The sequence below is a fragment of the Drosophila simulans genome, chromosome 3L (genome assembly GCF_016746395.2).
Source record: "Drosophila simulans strain w501 chromosome 3L, Prin_Dsim_3.1, whole genome shotgun sequence".
Taxonomy (NCBI): Eukaryota; Metazoa; Arthropoda; class Insecta; order Diptera; family Drosophilidae; genus Drosophila; species Drosophila simulans.
This window is the reverse complement of record NC_052522.2, coordinates 14,247,221-14,270,363: the sequence shown is the minus strand read 5'-3', so window position 1 is coordinate 14,270,363 and position 23,143 is coordinate 14,247,221. Positions and strand designations below refer to the sequence as shown.

At 41.4% G+C, this 23,143-nt stretch overlaps 1 protein-coding gene across 2 annotated transcripts in view; it reads left to right on the top strand.

The window, feature by feature from the left end:
• LOC6738036 overlaps positions 1 to 23,143 on the top strand; it is a 111,384-nt gene that overhangs the window by 15,302 nt on the left and 72,939 nt on the right. Inside the window, exons 2-3 of one of the 2 annotated variants that reach the window (XM_016169560.3) lie at positions 301 to 2,667; positions 3,600 to 5,908. In XM_016169560.3, coding sequence (XP_016031855.1) covers positions 323 to 2,667; positions 3,600 to 5,908 — 4,654 coding nt within the window. In that variant the 5' untranslated portion in view covers positions 301 to 322. Of the gene's footprint in view, positions 1 to 300; positions 2,668 to 3,414; positions 3,503 to 3,599; positions 5,909 to 23,143 lie in introns of those variants that run through there. The other variant, XM_016169561.3, reaches the window with a different exon arrangement.

The window sequence follows — 23,143 nt, the reverse complement described above, 5'->3', positions numbered from 1 at the left end:
GTACTTTTACATGAATTTTACATTTTCAAGTTTGTAATTATAGATCTACATGTAGAAGTCGTGTTTAACCAAATTATTATCTACGATCGTTGCTTGGTTTGAAGCCATGATTAATTCAACATTTTCAACAACGAGATTTATGAAAAGCTTTAGTTGAGATAAAAACCGAGATCACTAAGCCAGATCAACAACCCACCATTTGTGTTAAATTTTAAGTAATTTTTACAAATAATGTTTTATGTATACACATCTTTAATTATTAACTAAATTTCTTTTCATTTTCTTTTTCTTCTGCTACAGGCTCTAACTTAACACTGCTATAATGGCCTCCACACCAAAAGAGAATGGCACGACAGCGAAGACGGCAACCATAAATGATGACTACATAACGGTCGTGGAAGTTGACGATCCGACGTCGAACTCGAAGGATCGCCTTAAGAAGCTAGTCAAGCGTCAAAGCTCTGTGGCGGAGGACTCCTCGTTCATCACAGTGCTGACAATTAATGAGATGGAGTTGCTCCAACAGCGACAACAGGAGAAGGAAGTTGGTAGTGGCTCAAGCCCCACAATGGAGGAGCAAATAGAAAATGTCACAGTGTTTAGATTACCGGGAGAACGTCTCGGTTTTGGCCTAAAGTTTCAAGGAGGCACCAGAAGCACAGAACTCGTCCAAAAACTGTACATACAATCCTGTGCTGCCGACAGTCCTGCCTCCAAGGTGGCCACCAGCTGGGGTAATCTACGCGAGGGTGATGAGATCGTCAGTATCGATGGTCGTGATGTCCGGGAGTTGACTCGAATCGATTGCGTTCGCGGCCTCAAAGACAATGTGGCCATCCAGCTGGTGGTGCGAAATGGTCACGGACAGAAGCCTCCCAGCGAAGAGGATCCACAGCTGCAGGAACAACTTTCGATTACACTGAATGCCCAACCACCGCCTCCGCCACCAGTGCCGCCAAGAAAGTTGGTAAGACGACAAAACTCCAAAGAGAACCAGGCTCAGTTGCTCATTGAGAAGCCATTGACACCACCACCGGATGCGGAGTACTACCTGAATCTTTTAACCGAATCCATCAAGGCGGGCTCAGAGTCGGATGATACCGCCAGCACAATTTCCACTGTTATCGACAAGTTTTCCGTGGGCTCCAATTACTCCTCGGACAGCAGTCTCAATGGTCACGAGCTGGCCAAGGTTTTGCAACCTTTTACGCTTCTCGAGCAGGAGTTTCTGCCCTTGGAGCAGCCGCTAGGACATCCGAAGTTGCTTATTCCTGGCAACAACTATGAAAATGTGGAGTTTAAAACGGAGAAGGTCAATGTATACGAAAATGTGGAGCTCAGGAGTCCGGAAACGACACCGACACCGAAACCCAGAGTCCAATTGGCCACCGTGGAGCCAAAGAAACGATCGATCATACCCATGCCACGAAAAATTCCTACTCCAACCAAGCTGCCCATTGAGGTGACCCCACCACGGGTTCCCATATTGGAGGAGCCCAAAACGCCCACCAATAACAAAGCTGAGTCTCCCAAAACACCAACAAACGAACTCAAGGAGTCTCCCATCAGTGCTACAAAAATACCTAAAGCCAAGTACTCTAGGGCCAAAACTGAAGGAGAGATCAAGTTGCATTTGCCAACCCCAAAACAGCAATCACCACAAAGTAAATCTCGTATACCAATAGTCAGTACCCCTACACCACAAAAAACTGTGGCCAAACCAGTATCACCCACATTGAATGGTACACCACTCAGTTCAAATATACCACGGCTGTTGCAGAAGCAGAAATCCGAAACGGATCTGAAATTGAACTTGTATAGAAGTAAATCTAAGGAGTCGAGTCCCAGACCGCCATTGCAAAGAGCGAACTCGGCAGAGGCACCAGAGAGGACCTTTATCCCTGTACTTCTTAATGGGAACTCCAAGAGCTCAAACTCATTGGAGAGCGTCAGTTCAATAGGAAGTAGTAGCAGTGGAAATAGTGGAAGATCGCCAAAAGGACCAAAGCCCAAGCCACCAGAGCGAGTTCAATCGCTTCAGAAAACCCAAATACCCAAATTGCAGGCACTTCCAACTACTCCACCTCAACAGATACCCAAATTAAGTATGCAGACGTTCAAGCAGAGCCCACCCACACCCCGATCAACTCCAGTGGGAACTCCATCTCCAACAAGTAATCGAGAGATACGCTTCAAGATTCAGACGTACGAGAGCAAAACCCAGGACGAAGATAAACTACCCAGCTTATTTGACCTAGTGCACAGTCAGGAGAACGATAAGGATAAAGATAGGGATAGTGATTCGCTCAAGACCCACAATAGTATCACTGCTCTTTTGGCAGCCGCCGCTGCCGAGGCCGCTGATCTCTCTCGGGAGTCGCCACCTCCGTTGGTCGTTGGCAAATGCATGAAGATCGTCGATGACACCAATACCACCACCTGCTATTCCAGTTCCAGCAGCGGGGAGGAGGACGAGGACGATCTGGATGCCTCCAACCGGGAGTACATATGCGAGGATGGCGAGAAGTTGGGACCTCCGGAGCTGATAAATGGCCCCGGTCCCTCGGAGGCCTACTTCAACATGTTCTGGCACTCGAACATGCTGCCCACAATCGGCGAGGTTGAGGAGGAGTTCTCCTCCCTGGAACCCCAATCCCTAACAAACGGGTGAGTAATCGGTTTTGAAAGTGTCAGTCGGGGGATTAGATTAGGCTCAAGAGTGTCTATAAGCCATTTTTCCAACCTCTTCAGCTGTGCAGATTTCTATAGTAGAAGCAAATTCTAACAGGTCGATGGTAGAAATATCGAAATTTAATTCATTTAGATAAAGTAAATTTGTAATAAAACAATTAATCAATTAACAATTATCAATCAGCTGCATTAATAATAATAAATATTTATTAAATAAAAAGTAGTTCATTACAGTCAGGGTAGGAAGGAAATATGTCTAGTCGTTCTAATCAGGAATTTTTATTATATGGCTTAGATATTTGCAAATACCATTAGTATTAGTATTAGTGCTTACGCATTGCCTAGTTCCTTTATTAGAATAAACGTAATTTCTTTAAATTAATATGAATGAATATGAATACTTTACGTATGGAAACCTTGACTTTTTCCAAGGCATTCTTTCGTTCAGTGGCCATTGATTAGGTCTAGCTGCAAGTTCATATATAAGTGCTAGGGGAACTTTTCTATAGTTTGACCAATACCGATTTTTACAAATAATATACTACAAAGCGTGTAGCGAATACAGCAAGCAGAGGTAAACCGGGCAAAGAGGTAACCCCCCACAAAAATGAAATAGAAAAGGAAGCAAATAAAAAACAAAGTCTGATAAGACAAAATGCCGGTGTGTTTACTAACACACTGATAATGGGGGCTTCAATCAGCCGATAAGGTGGAATGGCAATAGGAAAAAAGCTATCAGTGTGGTTTTGGTAACGTTGGGCGAAGGTTCGGAACTGATCGAACCTGTCTCTATTGACGTTTTGCTTAGCAGGTGTGATGGCAACAAGTCAATTAGCATATCTATTCCACCGATAAGAAGCGTAATTGTCATTACTGAGGTTCTTTTACCAAGTATTTTTTTTATCCAGAAACCTTGTCAAATCAGAGGAGTCGAAGAAGTTACCCAAAATGGAAGTAAATGCCGGTGGACTGGCCCAGCTGACTGATGATAAGATTGCTGACCATGACGCAAGTGCAACCAGAGCGGATAGTCGCAATGAAGTCACAACGAACCAAACCCAGGAAATCAGCTCTAGCAGTTCGAGTTCTGTGAGAAGTCAAAAGACCACCACAACCACTCGAGTGACCACCACCAAAACTAGTTCCAGTTCCAGTTCCTCCAGTTGCTCATCGACTGTTATCCCAGATATTGCCTTCAAGCTGCAACCCTATGAGGAAAGGGACGATATACTCTCGGAACCCATTACCACCATCCACGAAGAACGACGTGTGCTAAGTGAGCAGAAGACCCTCAGTGAGTCGAGGACCCGGGATGCATTAACCGGCGAAGAGCAGCTGGTAACTAGTGCCAATTCGAAGTCGAGCAGTGCCCGCTTCAAGAAGATCAGCAGCAACGACAACCTACTCGACCTTGGCGACGAGCAGGACATGCAGGAGCAGCCGTTGACCGCCACGATCACCCAGGAGTCGAGTCTGAGGGAGCGGTTGGAGTGTCCTCAGGATAACCAGAGTATCGAGAGGGGTACTCTGACCCTATCCGAGCGGGGAAAGCAGCTGAGCGAGAAAGAAGGCATCACCACCTACACGGAATGTGAGACGAGTGAAAAGGAGTCCTACCTAGAGGGCCAACAAGTCCTCAACGCGGAAGGCAGTTGCGTTAGCCAGGATGAGAATAGTGACCTTCCAACTTACGAACGAGAGGTCAGCGAGACACTAACGATCGTTAACGATGGCGAAAAGCAGGTCACAAAGAAATTGGAACAGAACAAGGAAATTGCTGGCAAAAAGGGTGCCAAGCTCCTTAAAAAGACCGATGAGGAGCGACGTCTTGAGCAGGAGGCCCAAAAGCTGATCGAAAGCTATCAGAAAGTCAAGAAAGAAGCGGAGAAGCTGTACAAGCTGGAATTGGCCGACGATGATCAGGGCTTTGATCTGAGTGCCTTCGAGCAGGTGGAGGAAGAGGATAAGCCAGAAGTTTCTGAGGAAATCCAAGAAGTGCAGGATTCTCAACCAGTGAAGGTTGATATTCAAATTGTAGAAGAGGTTAAAACACCTAATCAAGTCATGGAGGAAGTCAAAGTGGAAGATGTGAAAAAGGAAATTAAAGAGACGGTACAAGTCTCTCAACAGGAAATTAAGAAAGAGGTCAAGGTCTCACACCAAGAAACAAAAGAAACCTTGAAGAGTGAAGAAAAAGAAGAGAGTAATGTACTCAAGGAAGTTAAGGAGGAGGTCAAAGTATCACATCAGGATCTTGGGGAACAGATCCAGGAGATCGAGGCTGTCAAAGTAGTGCACAAAGAAGTAAAAGTTATTAAGGAAAGTGCTAAAGTCACTACGACCACGAGTCACAAGCAAGAAACTAAGGAAGTAATGATCTCTAAAGAAGGAGTTCGCAAAAAGGATAGCGCACTTCCTGCCGTGTCAACCACGAAAGTAGAGATCATTTCACCTCCCCTGGAAGACGACTTGGGTTATGTCCTCCACAAGCACATTATTATTCCCCAGGAAAAGGTCAAGACCGCTCCTACGCCCCTGCCAAAACCGAAACCCAAACCTCCAGTGCCCACGAACAAACCCAAAATGCCGGTCATTTTGACCAAACCGAAGTCAGCACCACCACCGGTGCCCAGTAAGAGGAGTGAGTTATCGGGATCCGGTGGCAAGCCCACACCCACCCAAAGACGCGGCAGCCTGGAGACCGCCCAACCTCCGAAACCGCTAGAACGTATAATTGTCGGTGTGGAGCAGCGGGATGAGCCAGAAAAGCCCCAGCCAATTATCAACTTGGCCAGCGTGGATCTGCCAAATGTGTCGCCCAACAGCAAGCAAGCGACCGTGGAAACGACTCCCGTGGTCGAAATGCCACCGGATGAGCTCCAATTCGAGAGCCACCAACTGCCGGATGACGGTGAAAAGGAAAAGGACTTGCACCAGGAGTCAAATGACCTGCTCAGCGGGTCGTCATCGTCGTCGGTAACCACGCCCATAACAACGCCAATTTTGGTATCTGCCACCTCGTCGATGGACTCGGTGCAAAGTGTCATCGAGGTCGTCAATGGATTGCCCATCATCAGCAATCAGCAGACCGACGACGACGACATTGATGAAGTTGCAGCGTATGACGATGGGATGCATTTGGAGGCCGAAGGTGCGAAGGATGTTCGTCCCGTCCAGGAGGTGACAACGTTGACGCTCGACAGGGAACACGAATCAGGTGAGTAACGACCATACGGATTTCGATTTTTTACGTGAATAATTTCACATTGCTTGTTATTTTCTTATATACCTATTACACTTTAAATGAAAATTACAATTCAATGAGACGGGCTTATAAAATCACTTTGATATCCCTAAAATAAGTATCTAAAAGTTTGGTACAAAAGATCAATGAAAAAAAACCCTTTAATAATTATTAGGAATTATTATCTTAAATGCATTAATTATCTTAACATTTTTTTTAAACTATGCTTGAATGATACCCCATTTTATTTATTTTTCTTAAAGTTCTGATTTCTAAATCAGTGAAAATATCGCATTTTGCACTTTTCCACAAAACTTTTCAAAGCTGCTTATGGCTTGCGATTTTGGTTAAAATTCGAAGAGATATTTTTTGGATTTTCTGCTTTTTGTCCTTGGGCCTTCATGGTTGTTTACTTAGTTGATTTTTTGACAGTCTCCCAAAGAGTTGCAACCAAACCCCGTCGACGCACGCAATTATCAGCCACCAAATGAGTTTTGCAGCCATCGCACTGGTGGTCAGCCTGAAAACTCTGGATCCTCTGGTAACTTGTCACATTGACCACAATTTTAGTTTCCTCTAGCCCCCGGCCACGCCACTTTTGGTCCGCTAAAACGCCCTTTTCGGGCCATTGCGTATGCAAAACGGCCACTAATGGACTTTATGGACGAGTTTTGTTTGGTCGGTTTCGGTTTTTATTTTCTGCGCGGGGGCGTTTAATGGCGCCCTTCCAAGTGTGGTGATAATGTTGGTTTTTTGGGCAGTGTTTTTATTGAGGAGATTATGCCATGTAAATTAAGTTTATCTTTCAATTTGTTACTTGATGGCGTTTAATTAGATTAAAGTTAACAGTGATGGAGAACGTAGGAAGTGAAGGGGCTTTTTTATATTTCTAATTGGATTGCTATCTGGGGCATAATAAAAGTTTGCGTGCTTATGTTATGCTACAAAAATAGTAGTTATCTTTATCTTATATTTTTTTTACCGCTTTCATTTGTCTTTATCAAAACTGCTCGACTTTAAGAACAGATTTATTGTATATTTATGTTGGGGATTTTAAAATAATAATAAACAGTAAACGATCAAAACCGTAGGCAAACAATTTTTATTTCATTGATCAACAAAAGTAGGCCTCTGGCAATTCCATAAACTTAAAAAACCGAAATAAATTTCTGAAAGTTAATAAAACGAATATTTTATTACACCTATGGTCGTTTTGGCCTCGCATAATTGTTTGGCTTAAATATTTCATGTGGATTGGATTTGTATCCCTTGCGTTTATAAAGGAAAATTTGCATTTCATTTATGGGCAAAATCCAAGCGCATAAAGGCACACAAAAACTGGCCATCCAGTTGCAGCCTGTGAAAAATATTGGGGAAATGTTTTAATTAAACAAAAAACAGGCAAATATTGGCACCACTGTCATTCCCCTCCAATCCCCGCTCTCAGTTCATAGTTTCCTGAGTTTCAAGCACGCGCCAAAATATTTACATACCAAAATGCGTTTGCTGAGTGGCAATGGGTGGCTGGAATTGGGGATTGTGGGTTCAGATCTCAATATTCGGGGTGTGAAATAATAATGAAATTTTGCCTGGACAACCCGCATCACATTTGCATATGCCAGGAACAGTGGATACATTTTTATGAAACTTATAAAATATTAACGTTAACGTTAGTATATTTCTGAAAAAATTATTATTAATATTAAAATACATAGTTGATCAAACTCAAATTCCCAATAATTGTTTAATATTAAAGTGTTGTTTACAACACTACAAAGGATATATTAAAAATCAAAATCTTTTGTTGATATATTATTATGGTGTTTCCTAATTTCTAAATGCATTTTATAGGCCCCATGGTAACGCAATAAGGTTTTTGTTTTGAAATATCCCAATATGATTCTCTCCACCTCGGCGTCAATGCTTTTAGTGTTGTTTTTACTTGCCGCTTGATAAAACTTAACAAATAAGCTTTTTTTTGTGTCCATTTTCGGTGTTTCGGAATTCTCTTTGGCCATGTAAAAAATAATATTTTTTCCGTCGCTGGCTGCTGCTATTATTTTATGTGGCTGCGCAAATTTGCAATTAAATCTGCACGAAAATATGCAAGATTTTTTGATTCCACTATTACTATTATTTGTACCTTGAATGATTTTTCTGGAATTTCATGGACGTCATGAACGGGAATTGTGTTTGCTTTTTGCGGCACTATGAGTTTCATAATTATTATTGCTGGCAGCGAAACATTTGCTGTGACCGTGGATCGTTAATTCTCGGGCAATTGCATTGATAAGACCCTATGAACATTCCATGCGGCTCGGAACTTATCTGTTAGCGGTTTGCCCGCGTTTATGATGACCATATGGCTAAAGCTCTCATCGAGATTGTAAATATTGCTGTGCACGAAATGAAAATCATTCTGGTAGAGAAAGGGTGGTCTATCTATCAATATCTCTGTATATGCCCAGTATCTCACACTGCTTTTCGCCAGTTGGGAATTGAATTGAATTTGAGTCAGCGCCTGGGTCTAAACTTGAGTCTGACTGACATGCAGCTCAGCACCATATCTTCGACCAAATTGCTTTTGGGCCCTCAACCACTTGGCCAATTGACAGCTTTTGGCTTATGAACATTCATGGAATTGGCTTACGGCAGCTGTGCTGGTGACACTGTCTTACGTGTGTGCATATACTATATTTGGAAGTTCTCAATAGGAGATTTCAGTTTCTCATTCACTTTGCATTTTACGCTTACTTATTGAATTTATGGCAATTAGAGAAAAAAAGGAATATTTTTGGCCATCATTGCATAAATATTAAATCAAGGCCAAGTTCTTTACAAAATTTTTCCTTGACAATATATTATTATTATTATTACATCTTAGTGTGTAGAACTGTTATGCAAAAGTCTAGTTGTCTTTTGTTTTCCAGCAGCTTGTTGATGGCTGTCTAGTCTGTTCATTTGGATACAAGTATTTTCGACATTTACAGGTCGAACACCCAGGAAGTGGAAAACCTTTTCCCCTCCCGAACCACCGAACAAATTTGACCCATGCAATTCTCGACTTTTGGCTGTGTGTGTCACGAATGTTGCGCAAAACTTATCGCTTTTGTGAATATAAAACAAGAGAGAATACTTTAGTCCAGTTTTCCGACTATCTGATACCCACTATTCAGCTAGTGAAAGTACGAGACAGAAATTTAAGCATTTTCTATAATACAACTAAAAATAAGGAAAAAATTATAAAATAAAAAAATAAATTCAAAATTTTTCAAAAGTGAATACGTGAGAGTTTAGACTTGCGTGTAGGCGTGTCAAAACAATATAAATTTACAAGACATTCTGTCTCTGGAAGATGCAAACTTAATCTCTCTTCCTTTTCCTTGTTACAAACTTTTCAACGAACCAGGTATGCCCTTTTACTCTTGAACTAACGGGTATAATTAATTTGAAATTAATTTTCAATTTCGATTTTCACTGCAGCTCGGTTGAATTGGTTGTTCCTTTTGTTGGCTCTGTGCAGTTTTCCTGATGTAATTACACGCTGTCCTATTTGTTGCTGTTGTTGTCATTGGCGCCTCGGGGTCCTTTGATTAGATTTTGTAGCTAATTTTATTGTGGTGCGGTTTTGTGGCTTATTCAATTGTTTTGTTGCCAATGCAAAAAGTGTTCGGATGCAGCTGTGGAAACCCAAATCCAAATCGAAATCGAATCCAATGTAAACTTCTGTTTAGTCTGCCGTATTGTGTTCATTCATTCATTCGATTTGTTTTCCCGCCTGCTGGGAATTTATATTTTCGCTTTGCTAGTATATATAGATGCTTCGATTTTCCGTTGGGTCTTCTCTGTTTGTTTTCCTTTGCATTGCCTTAAAAGTGCAACTCAATGTTGACCAAGTACTTGTGTGATTTTTCGTTTTCCATTCGCCGCTCCTATAGAAATATTTATATACATATATATGCATGCATGCGACTTTGGGTATTCGAAGCTCTGCGATGATAAATGGAAAAGTGAAATGTCAAGGATGAAAACTGGGTTCACATTTCCAGAGTAAGGGAAATTGCAGTATGAGGAATTGCAGTCCAGGGCTCACTCAATCAACCCATTCATTCGGTCAATCATGCTCGGGGCTTTGGGACTCTCAGCTGCTTATCAATATTTTGCCTTATTTATGGGGCAGCCACTTTTAACCCCACCAGTGATTTTCTATGAACTGTCAAATTAAACGCCATTTAACAGCAATCACATCGCATCCATTCGATATTTAGCAGCATTTTGTGGTTATAGCTTTTTAGCGTTTTGTGGTTTTGACAAACATTTTCACATGGCAATTGTTAGGCTTTTTTGGATAAAAACCACAGAATTTTCTATTTAAATTTAATGAAGGGTATTGAATAATATATTTTGGAGTGTTGCAGTTGTTTTCATAAAGCTGAAATTAAATATAGATGTGATTTATTTAAAATGTCCCCCTTCATTAATTTGGTTTGTTTTGATAGTGTCTTTGCCCCCGTTAGTGCAACTCCCGATCTCAGTTCCCAGGCATTATCATTTTGTGTGGCTAAGCTCATTAACGGATCCACCGAAAAGAGTCGGACTTTTGGCCGCCTTATGGGGTTAACCCCATTCGCAAGAGCCTAATCAGCTGTCAGGTGGTGTTCAGTTCAGGTGAGAAAGGAGGTGCCGGGAGAAAGAAGGTGTCAACTGCGCCTGCTGCACTTTCAAATCCAATTAAGAGTGTGAACGGAGAGTCTTGGAAATTAACAGTCAGATAGCCGGGGCACAAACAAAGTGACATTGTCACATTAAATGCGAAATGTGCAACAGTAGCTACTGGAGATAAGGGGCGAAAGAAGTCGTTGGAGGTGTAGCCCAAAAAAAAAAAAAATAGCAAAAACAAAACAGAACTCGCAGGAGCCAAGCCCAGCTGCACTTTTGTGTCAGAAAGCTGAATACAGCTAAGTGCATATAGAGAACCCAACGAGCCCCAACCCACCTCAAGCCTCATTACAGCTCCTTTCTGGCACACTCAAAAAACGAATGGGCCGAATTAAAAGAAAATAGTAAGCCTATTGTTTTAAGAAGTCTAAACAATGACTTACTGATGAGAAAGAACTAATAAAAGTAAAATATATTTAAGCCATGCTATATAAGAATCGCTTAATATGGCATTTTTAATACTGAATAAATACTTAATACATAATAAGTTGGATTCGTCGGTCATCCATAGATTATTCTTTTACTTAGCTCAAGCTCAATTTTTAACATAGAAATTCTTGCTACCCAACAATTTCGCTAACTGCATCTCGAAAGCCTGACAGTTTGCTGTGCAGCCTGCGCTGCCTGCAATTATCACATTTCCAAATGGTCACGGACCACGAAATCTCGAGTTCAGATATGAGGCGACCCCGATCCCTCCAGTTGCTCTACGACTTCATAAGGCGCAGGGAAGACCAAAGGCTGGGGCCCTCTCCACTCGGGTTCTGCACTCCCAAACCCAATGTGTGTGTCATAATTCTCGCCAGCTTGACATTTATGATGTGGTCGCGGTCATGTGATTTTTCCAACCGAACCGATTTCGCAGACCGATAAAACAATGGCAATGAAGTCATGATGTCTCCGCAAACAGGAGAATTGGTCATGGTGCGAAAAGCAAGTAATTACCTTTGCTCTTACTTGAATCTTTAGGTTCAACGATTATTTAAAGAGTACCTAGTTTTTTAACTTTAGTATGAGCCATGAAAAATTTAAAACATTTAGAGATTCAATACATTTTCCATTTGAATAAAGAGTCTTATTGACCTTTCTTGTTGCTTCCTTTCCATTTAAATAGTTTAATGATATTTCAACATATTATGAATACCCTTTTGTGGTAGAGCACTAAAGTTAAAGCTCAGTGTCCAATAAAAAGAAATATAGCTTAAGGACTTTAAAACCATTTGGCCGTAACCCAGCCGTAAAAGTAGAGACAATAAACGCTTTTAAAGTCCTATGCAAAAGTATCTTAGAACCGAGTGATTTACGGTCAGCAGTCGCAGGTCCAAAACCTATTCAATTACACAGTGGAAAGCCAAAGGATTTTTAGGGCCATCGCCTCATCATTCTAATTATACGATCAGTGCGAACATTAAAGCACTCTTTCCGAGACGAAAATATTTCTATTGAAAGCAAACCCCTTTTGCGTTCGGCTAATAAAGCTAGCAAACTATAATCATAAAACACGAAACTCAATTACCGCATTTGGTGCTCAAGGCCACAAATAACCGATGTTACGATGCGTCAACATTTTCTCCACTCGCAGACCAAGTTCCAGGATGGACCCTGCTCCAAGAAGTATTTTCCTGGGCCAAACGGAGGGCAGTGGAAGGTCCAGTTGTCTGCGAGCAAGTGATTCATTGTTTTATTACCCCGAAAATGAGGCCTTCTTCTTTTCACCCATTCTCCGCTTGCATAATTATGCGCAGCAATGTCTGTCAGCAAAAATCTTCCCCATGGCGGCTTGCAAAATAGGAAAAAAAAAAAGATATTTAAAAAAGACACACAAGGATTATCATAAGTAAACAAGAAGAAACACCATAAAAGACTTAACTAATATTGGTTCATTCAGTAGTATTTTACAAACGCTTTCATAAACTCTTTAGACAAAATAATGCAAATTTTGCGTCAGAATAGCCGGAAAAGCTATAATAAGGTATCCAAGGTTCTGCAGATTGAACACGATGTCACATTTTCTTTCTATATTTTTTTGCAAGAGCACGGCTTTATGCCATTTGCAATAACAAGTCAGCAGTGAAGACCATATTTGTTTGAATAGTTTGTTTTAAGTCTTTCTGGACCGATTAAATGTGGGGGTATGCAGCATACCTTACTGTTTAAAGTAATTTTTTTTTTTTCAATTTTGCACAGGTATTTTCCAATCTGCCGTCGGTCTTACTTACACTCTGTTTTCAACTTTTTAAAGTAATATTCAAAAACGTGATGTAATTTTTGAAATTTTTTTGAGTGGAGCCAGTCCTGATCCGGCGGCTTTTCTCAAACATTCATAAAAAATGTCTGGAGCTCCAAGACCTGGGGGAATCCTCCACGCCTTGCGGCCCTTTCCTCTGGGCCTTTAATTCTCTTTTTTAGTGCTAGTCCGTCTTGTCAGCAGGATTAAGCAATTTTCAGCTTGGCTTGCGATTTTTTTCCCTTGCCAGTTTGGCGCAACTCCTACTATTTGGCCCGCCATTTCCTTTAGTCCCAATGACGGGCGAAAAAAGTAACAAAAAAGGAGTAGGCCGTGGAACAGCCGCTAAAAATTTGCGATGCGTTAAATTTCGTTAATTTAAATTGTGAGAATTTGGCGAGACAGAGAAAGATAAAGGGCCAATGAAAATCACAGGTGTTAATGTGCTCAAAACTGTTGTAACAAGTTGTAATTCTAATAGGAAACAGAAGAAATGCTTTGAGTTCTTACATAGGAATTACCATTTTGGAAATGCGATTGCGATATAGTAATTTCCATTTGGTTTTAAATAATTTTTGGCATATCGAAAACTCGTGTATGGACCACAAGACAATACAAAATCAATGCCCTCGTCTTCTCACCAATTACCTGCGGTTTCATGCAGATCTTCACCGCAAATACTTGGGTAAAAACTCGCATTCGCTCTGCGGTCGGTTGTCCTGAGTCCTGGAACCGATTCCTGTAGCCACAGACTGGGCGTTAATATTGAATATAATTTGCGGCGAATTATTCATGAGTTGGCGGGGCAATTCTTGCGGCAATTATCCAATGCGTATGCCATGGGCCCGTAGAATCAGAACCTGGTCTGTCTTTCACTTTCAGGGACTTTTTGGGGAGTGTTGTGCAAACTGAAAATCGCAAAATCGGGTTAAACCGCAGCGTTGAAAAGGACAGTGAGTGCATATGCAACGAATCTGGAGTTTCGAACTGCGAACTGTCATAACTGAGATTGCACTGAAACAAATACTGTATTTATGAGGTAAAAGTCTGCTCACTTTAGTAAGAATATGATAATTAGCCCTAAAATCATCTGATAAAAGACAACTATTACTATAACTATTTATATTAACTAAGTTTATTATGCTCATTGGCTTTACTAAACTTTCAATTGGTGTTTTTGTTGTGTCAAGCTAATAAATATCATTCTGCATTCTGCGGTATTTAAGTTTGTTTAAGTGTGAATGCCGAAAGGCATTTGGCTCCGTTGGTTTCGATTGCAAACGATATTTACCCGCTGCTGTTGTTGGTGTAATTGTTTGTGCTGTTGTTGTTGCTGTTGTCACATCCTGCGCTGGCAATTCCCAGGACACAAGGAAAATGGGCAGGGGGGTTGGTCGGGGCAGAGGCAGTGGCAGAGCAGAGCCAACCTATTGACATTGACAGTTATAGCCGGGAGTGTATTTATACAACAGCGCAGATATGTGGAACAGAAGTCAGACGTTGGCGCGAGTTGGCTGGTTTGGTGCAAAGTGGTTACCACTGCTGCCTTCCTCCAATTTAACCCCCTTCCAGCCCAGAATTGTCAACGCTGCTGTTGTCATAGCCAGAATTGTGCATGAGTGCCCTGGCCCATCTGCGAACTGTGAATTGGACCGCTCTTCGAATCGCGGTTGGTTGGGTTGAGTGGGTTAAGCACGTTAAGAGGAGGACTCCCCTGGTAGGGTCTTTAAAGGATGTTCTCTTTAAACTTATCTATGCCCTATGATGTTTTTGGAACACCTGTTTCAAAACTAGTTTTATTTAAATTCTCTAAGCCATAAGCCCTTCATTACCTATGCTCCCCTTTCGCCTCAGTTAAGTAGCCATTACAGCCCCCACATAACCTACAGAAATATGCAATCCCTGCCATTCGCTAATCGATTGAGGCCTTTTGTGAGCAGCATCCCAGACCAAGTATCATTACCCACAGCATACCAACAGGCTGCCCCACCGCAGACACGCCAGACATCTCGTAGCCCCCCGTTCGGAGTCCCCTTTTGTGGAACTAAGGAATTAACCAAAAACAATTTTCCACTCAGGCGGAGGCAGGCAGCCAGCTAGAAAAATGCCCGAACAGAACGACACGAAACGCCAGAGCCGCATCATAATGGCCCAGAGCAAAGACGCATCTCTGGGATGCAAATGTATCTATTAAACAGAAATCAGGCAGAGGGCCCGCAGCCACCAGAAACAGATACAGAAACAGAAAATGGGCAGCAAGCAACGAGCCGGGCTAAGCACTTCACACCAAAGTGTCAATTGCATTTTTGTGGTTGGTCGCCCATGGACGCCATGAACAGGGCCTTCGAGCACTTAATGCAACAATAAAACAATCAAAGTGTCTAGAAAATCGATGGAAATCAACGCAGCCATGGTCTTTCTGTGCATCCAGTTCCAAGTAGCCATAGCCCGGCCACTTTGGCCAGTCGGCCGGCAGCAAATGGAAATTCGATGTGAAGTGTGCGTATCAGCGACTGTCGCACTGCAGTGCATCCCAGATCCAAGATTCCAGACTCCAGATCCGAGAGACAGGAACAGGGACCGGGACCGAAGACCGAAGCCAAAGACCCAAGACCACACACTTGACTGTCAGTGAGGAGTTCTACAATTCGGTAGGATACTGCGGCACTTGACGGCCGAGTTGGTGATGGGAACGTGCCACCGAAAATTTTGAAAACTATCGTGAAAAAATTAATGAGATTTTTTTTTAAATAAAAAAAAATAAGTTTGTGTTTGAGTGACAAAATGCTTACGAACGGAAAACAAACCACAATTCTAAGTAAACATTTTAAGAGATCACTTTTAGTCTTACAACCTTTTAGGCTATCATCCCTAGGGCTGATTAAACAGTTCCCCTTGGGGCAACAAAGTAGCATGTAGATGACTGCGAGGCAGAGGCACTCGGAAAGGCCTTTTCACACCTCCCACACCCACTTGTGCCACCGACTTGGCTTAGTGTCAAGTGGTTGCAAGGGGCCCCGGCTCCTGAATACCGACTCCACTCTCTACTATCACGTGGGTGTTAATTACTCATGTCCCTGCCTCAAAACCTTCGCTATGCCCATCGCCATCATCATCTGCATCAGCAGAACTTTGTGTCAACTCGAGTCAGGGATCTCGGTGAATTTTTTCATACCCTGTCCTTGCAGAGGATTCAGAAGGGTATATCCAAATTGTTGCTGATGATGCAGAATGCATCGTTCCTAAAAAGAAAGTTTACACTGAATCTCAATGACTTATCCATGAGGAACCTTTTAGCTTGAATCATACAAGTTACATACAAGTCATTTAGATATAATAATAGGCCAGAATTTTTAAAACGGGTTGATACCAGGTATCACAAAGCACAGTTGCTCTACCAAACTGTCCCTTCTTGTATGCGCTCACTTTGGTTTTTAGCGAGGAAGTGCAATCAACTCTGCCGCTGCCATCGCCTGGCTATAAAAGTTGCGCCACGGACAGTTTGAACAGACATTTTGGACAGTTTCGGACATTTGGAACAAGTTGAGGAGAGCGGTTCAAGGAGACCGCTTCGCCGCTTGCCGCTCTGCCACTTTAAGGCCCGCATCCTCCGTGATCCGATGGGATTGGACTGGGGACACAGTTAAGGGACATCAAACAAAAGTTGAAGGGATTTGCGACCCGAAAATGGCAATGCCAGAGCCCCTTTCTACTCCCTGTTCCCTGCTCCATTGCCTATTTGACTTGGCTGGGGGCTTTGGGATGGGGCACAGTTTCGTTTTCGGCATTTTCGCTTTTTGATCATTTTTCAAATGCAGGTAGAGTTGGGAGACAGTTCGTGTCTTGGTGTCTTTCGGATGGCGGCAGCGGGAAGTGCTTCTTGGCTGCATGACAAATTATTTGTTACGTTCTTTTTTCGGTTAATTTATGGTGTAAGATGTTTGCCAGCAGCGGTTTTGCAAACTTGACTTCGTAGAATATTTGCTATATGCTGTCTAATATTATATATAAAAGCTGGAAAAATGTTAGAAAATATACACTTTCAGTTGCAAAGTTGCAATAATAAAATAATATAGTTGCTGTTGAAAATAATTTTAGTGTTATCACCTAATAACGTCAATGTTCATCGAATTGAGTTCGTAGCACTTCTGTTCGAGTATTGAATATTGATATCCATATCGAAATGATTGTGCTTATTGAACTAATTTCCTGCTTCGGCCAATCGAATCGTACGCTATTCGCCACATTTTCCGTGTTTTTCCTAACCTCAAAAGCGATGTCAAAGCCAGACAGAGATGGGCTCTAAGTGACCCACGCCGGACACTTTTCCAGCCAGGAAATTGCCACTCAAAACGCCACGCGCACTTCCGTCAGCCCATGAACATGGCGAACAAACTAATCAGAACCCACGATATAGTAATGCAAATGTATCTGGGGATCGGGAGTCGGGAATCGGGGGATAGAACAGTGCAAAGAACAGTGCAGAGCAGGTGGGATGGCTGCAGAGTTGGAAGTCCGAGATGGAAATGGGGGCTGGGGATTCGGTCTCTAATAGACCATGGTCCGAACATCATTTCGCTTTCAGCGGCTCGCCGCAGCCACACCACAGAAATTGAAATGAAAATTGCAAAAATCTTAGCTGCCGGAGGAAAAACGTCAGCCAAGGCAGCAGCTAAACAACTTCATCTGTCCGGGAATTCAAAATGAATTTCTCCAGGGCGGAAGAACAGAACAGAACCGAGCCGAACCGAGCCGAAGTGGAGCTGCTCGAAGAGAAGGCAACGGAGCGAGCCCAAGATTGACACAAACCAATTAACATTTGTTCCTCTTATTTCTGGTCTTTGGTCTCTGAATTTATCGCACGTTTGACTGCGTTTACCAGTCAGATCTGTCCGACTTGAACCACGTTTTGCGCTTTACAACTGCTCCGGGTCCCTACGTTTTCCCTTCCTGTCCGCAAGATTGTTGCGCTGGGTGACTCCCTCCTAAGACCGATCTCTTGGCTCGGACTAATCCATTTATCTATGCCCATAACTCTTAAAATAGCCTGGAAAATTTGCGCCACAATTCTGCGGCTGCCTGTGGCCGGGGCCAAATACCGAAAGACGTTTAAAATGCACTAATTACCCATGAGGTTTCTTCAGTTTCTCTTCCTTTTTCACTAGTACTTTTATTTTCTTGTTTTTCGGTGCAGTTCCTTTTTTTTATATTTTTCTTATGCAGATTACAGAGCTCTCGGGGCCGACACTTGGCTGTCCATTTGGAAATTTAACGCGCTTATCTGAGCCCGACTGCCAAGACATCCTGGCCAGATAGGAAAAGGGGCAGCAAAGGGGCTCATCCGAGAAATCGAGCGTAAGGCAGGCAGCTCGGTAGATAACCAACATCGGGCTAATTAAAATTATAAGAAAAAGAAAAATGAAAACGAAAAGGCTCTGAATGGATCAAGAACTATGCTAGGGTTTTGTCTAAGAATGTTAAGTAGACAAAATGGGATTCGGACATAATGAGTGAGGGAAAAAAGCTAAGAAGGCAGATAGACTCAAGTCCGCGGAATGACAAAAATATCCCCCTCGAAGATTGCTGAGCATATTACGCATAAAAAATAAGCTTAAGATATATTTGATTGACATTTGAAGTACCTAAAATATAAGTTAACCGTTTATTTCTTTTTTATTTCAGGTAAGAAACCAAAACAATTTAATTGAATTCTTATTTGCCAAATATTCAATTTTATTCTAAGGTAAATATTATTACACTTTTATTTCCATATTCATGGCATTTATTTCTAATTCCTTCGATTATTCATTGAATTAGAATTTATTCACATATTGCAAAGAGAAACCACAAACATTTAAGCTGACTCAATTCAAGAGCGACATAGAAACATTGGATTGAATTTATTTGCATTAAAGACAATATACGAGATTCGGAAATGTTTGCTCTCTTATTTTTGCCCACATGAAATACATATGTATCTGGATAATTTCATTAAAGCAAATGGCACTTATTGTAAAACACAATCAGGAGCAAGAAAAAAGTTTCTATCTCTACTTTTGCCACTTGTAAATTATGCAAAAAGGTCTTCATTGAAATTGCAAGCAGCTGCTCCGGCCACTGTTGCAATTTTCCTCCACTTTCCGCTTTTTATCCAGCCCTTTGGAGGATGTTCTTCGGACCCAGCCCATCCCATTTAATTAGCCATTAAGTTTTATTGCGCGCAATTTTGTTTAATTTGCTTTAAATACAGCAAAAAGGATACCAAAAGGGCATTGGCAAAGGAGCTTGGACGGCGAAAAATAGTAGTTACTACTTGGGTGGGCGGATCCAGTGGAAAAAAATTTAAAAAAGAGATAAAAGAAAAAGATAGAAAAACTGGGCAAAATGTGGAACTTCATGTTGAACTACTTTGAGTGGACCATTATTGCTTCTTCTTCGGCTTCGGCAATTGAAATGAAATTTCCTCCCGTTTTTTTTTCTTTGATGGCTAAATATTTGCTCTGCTGAAAAGAGGGAAATGTAAAGTGGCTTTTGTAGGAGAGCAAATGACTACGGGATCAGCTGCCAATTGTAATAATAATCCATGTAAGAACAGATTTAACTTTAAAACTCTTTTGACTATCCCAGATTTCGTGTATATTTTTAAGAGCATTAACAATTTAAAAAAGCTATATGCAAAGATAACTTGTTTACAGACATAGGTTATATTCTATGTATATATTCTATTCTATTTATTGTATTATGTTGTAACTGCAATGAGTTTAAGTTACCTTTCACTTCTTTATCTGGTAAATGCATTTTGCCTTTATATCTCATTAATTCAATAGGAGCGGACCCACCATTCACTTGTCAGTAGCATAAATAAAATTAAAATCCCTTTTGGTAAGGACTCTTCTTTGAGTCTACCCACTTCTTGCTCTGAATTGCAATGTCCTTTGGCACATTTGAGTTGAGGCAATTTTCCCATTTCTTTTTTCAATCTTCCTGCTTAGTTTTTTATTTGTTTGACTGCTGCTCTTCCTGCTCCTTGCTGGCCATTCTTCTAGTCCTCCAACTGTAGACCAGATCCCTTGGACTAGTTTCTTTGCATTTAGCATAGAAATAGCCCCTTAACCAAGTAAACTTCTGTCATTTCGTTAGGCGGCGGCATCAGCATATGCAATTTTCCGCTGCAATTGTCTGAGTCGAGTTCTGCCCTTTTCTGCCCCTTTTATTTCCTACTACCATTGTAGTATGTCTTTTTTTCGGAGCGCAGCATAAACTTTTATACGCAAATTTCATTTTATCGTTTATTGGAAAACCCAATTTCCCTTCCTCACATTGCCAATTCAGTTTTCTGTGTTCGGAAGTTAAAAATATATTGATGCGAGAAATTTGTTGATTTACACTTTTTATTTTGCTCTTGAATTTTTAAAAGGGTAGATTCGCTGCTGCTGTTTTTATAGATAGTAAGATACTGTTGTAAATTAAGACAATGCTTAAGTAATATGTAATTAGTAACATTTTATTCTTCTGAGTTCTTTGCATCTCTAGAAAAATGACTCATTTAGAGGCACTTCCTCAAATAATATTTCCCACTCCCCAACACATATCCATGTGTATTCTCAAGACCAATATCTGGCATCTTGGCCAACTTAAGTTCGGATCCAGAGATGGGTTAAAAATACGGGGAGCGGCACTTAAAATTCAAGTTCAATAGTCGCTGAAGGGACAAGATGACGGCGGCGGACGTGTCTGCGCAGCATGTGGCGCGTTCTAAGAACTTTGCAACAGTTTGCCGACTTCTGCAGGAGCTGCAGGAGTTGTGACGTTGCCATTCGGTAAAACCTTTCTAGAAGGTATCATCGATTCGGAATGTTTTAAAACTAAAAAGGCTTCAAACAAAAACAATTTTTGTTTATAGACCCTGAGCATAACCAAGCTGTATTACTCGATACATTTATTTTTTTAAATTCCATATCCTTTCAAAAGGGTATTCGTATTTTGTATTCTAAAATCTAGTGAGACTTTCCTGTTGTTGTTGCTGTTGGCCACCTTGGCACGAATGTCAACTGCACGAAAATGTAGCTGCAACATAGTCGTTGTTGCTGCAGCTACTGGTGGTGCTGCCTGCTGCTTTGGGCCCATTCTCCTGCCGCTTCTGTTTTTTTGTTCTATTGATCGTTAGGCGGCTGCATCTGCTGGCCAATGTGGTTGTTGCTTTTGAGGTCCCTTGTGATAGCATTTTGCTCCTTGGCTTGTCAAAAGACAACCGGCAGCAGTTGCAGCAGTGTTGCAGTGGTAGCGCTTGCTGCAAAGGTTAACAACATTTTCGTTCGTGCCGCATCTTGATGTTGCTTCCTGTTGCATTTGCTGCTGGATTTCGCTGCCACCGCTGCCGTTTGCCTTTTTAATTAGCAACTTTTGGGACTCGCCAGCGTCCCAAAGCGATGCAGCTGCCTCTTTCCTGCTCAAAAGACCCCTGCTTCTAACTGCATTAAGTATGCAGTTTTTGGTCTTCGGATGGCTTCCTTCTTGTTCTTGCATTTAATTAAATGCTCATAAGCATGTGACCAGAACCCAAAAGGAAACCTTTTTGGCCTTCGGGCCAAACAGAGTCATTGTCTCTGTGGGATCACTTAAGGGAGTTTGCCCAAAACGGAGGATGGATTATGCTTTGAAATTTTACATGGTCACTTTAAACACTAAAAAGACAACACAGCAATCCGTAATTCGGCTGGAAATTTTTAGAACAGTAAAAGGATAATTAATGAAATGATAAATATAATAATTAATAATTTAAAATCTAGAAACAAACTAAGAGTGAGGAAATAGTTTTACAGTGCCAAACCTGAAGACCTCATGCCATACCGTAAACACAATACTTCTAAAACCTATAAAACAGTTTGGCAGCCGCGTCGTGCAATTGTCACATCAAATGGCGATCGGAGCCAGAACAGAACTATTTAATGTCACTTTGGCACTTCCTTAAATGTTGAAAGATCTGCCGTTTCTTGTCGCTTCATCGCCGACAAAAATATTTTCGCCTCGTTTGGTCTGTTGCTCCTGCTGCTTCTTCTGGACTTTTTTGTGAGCTGAGAATTTCTAATTAGTGGCGCCATATTGTTGCAGGAGCCAATACATTGCCCATGCCCCAACCTCGCCCCCTGCAGAACAAATGGGCACCAATCACAGGTTTCTCTAACTGTTTAGTTCTCGGCGCACAGTGGAGCAAATTCAATGCATCATATAGAAAATGGGGTCATAATCTACTTATTTTTTTTTATTACTCATAGAAACATTACGTATGGAACGACAATTTCATAAAACAATGACTTAAATTTTTAAAGTAACTCCAGATACCTACATGTTTGTATACCTGTGTTAATATTTTAAAATAAAGTTATAGCATACTTATGTGGATAATACCGGAGACTATAAATTATATAGTTGAAATTGAACAAAAAAATGAGTATTTTCATGATTAGAGCTCGAATTATTATATTTTTTTATTCAGCGCCAAAAAAGATTTTTGGCGAAAAATTCAACTAAAGTTGTTGAGGGGCTTTTAATAGCTTTTAAAAGTCACTTTCCCACTGTGCTCCATCTTTAGCTGCCTTCGTCGTCGAAGACTTGTTTGCTGCCTTAATTCGACGCAAATAATTTGCAGAGAGAGGGAGATAGAGAGGGCTCCAGTTGGACGCACTCCTTTGGCCCGTTTGTCTGAAATTTGCTAATTACGTTAAGCATTCGACGTGACACGCCTCCCCCCGTTACGCGCTTCGCTATTCTGCAGTGGAAATCAGTTATTTTGGTGTTAATCACATGGCCTTTTGTTTTTAAAGCTACTGCGTAAAGTTTACGGTTATTTATTGTAAGACAAAGGCTGTAAAACTTAGAGGGTCGTTATAAAGCGCAGGCTTTAAGAAGATGTGCTGATGTTAGGGTATGCAATAGTGTCAATAAAAGATTTTATTTGAAAAAAAAATAGTTTTATTACAAATATTTTCGTAATTACATTGCTTTATATTGGCACAATAAATTAAAAACTTTCTCATATTTAGTATAATTTATGTTTCCTCAACTCCCACATTTTTATTGCTTTCTGTTCGTTGGAATCATTTTTCTATAGCCCCAGAAATCGAGTGGCCCAAATCATTTTTGGCAATCAACATTTTTATGAACTTTTGGTTTTGTGGGCCTTCTTGGTTTCGCTTCTCCCTCGACCGCAGCCACTCAAAGTCTCAGCTCATAAATCTCGCGTGCTGCAAATCTCTCATTTC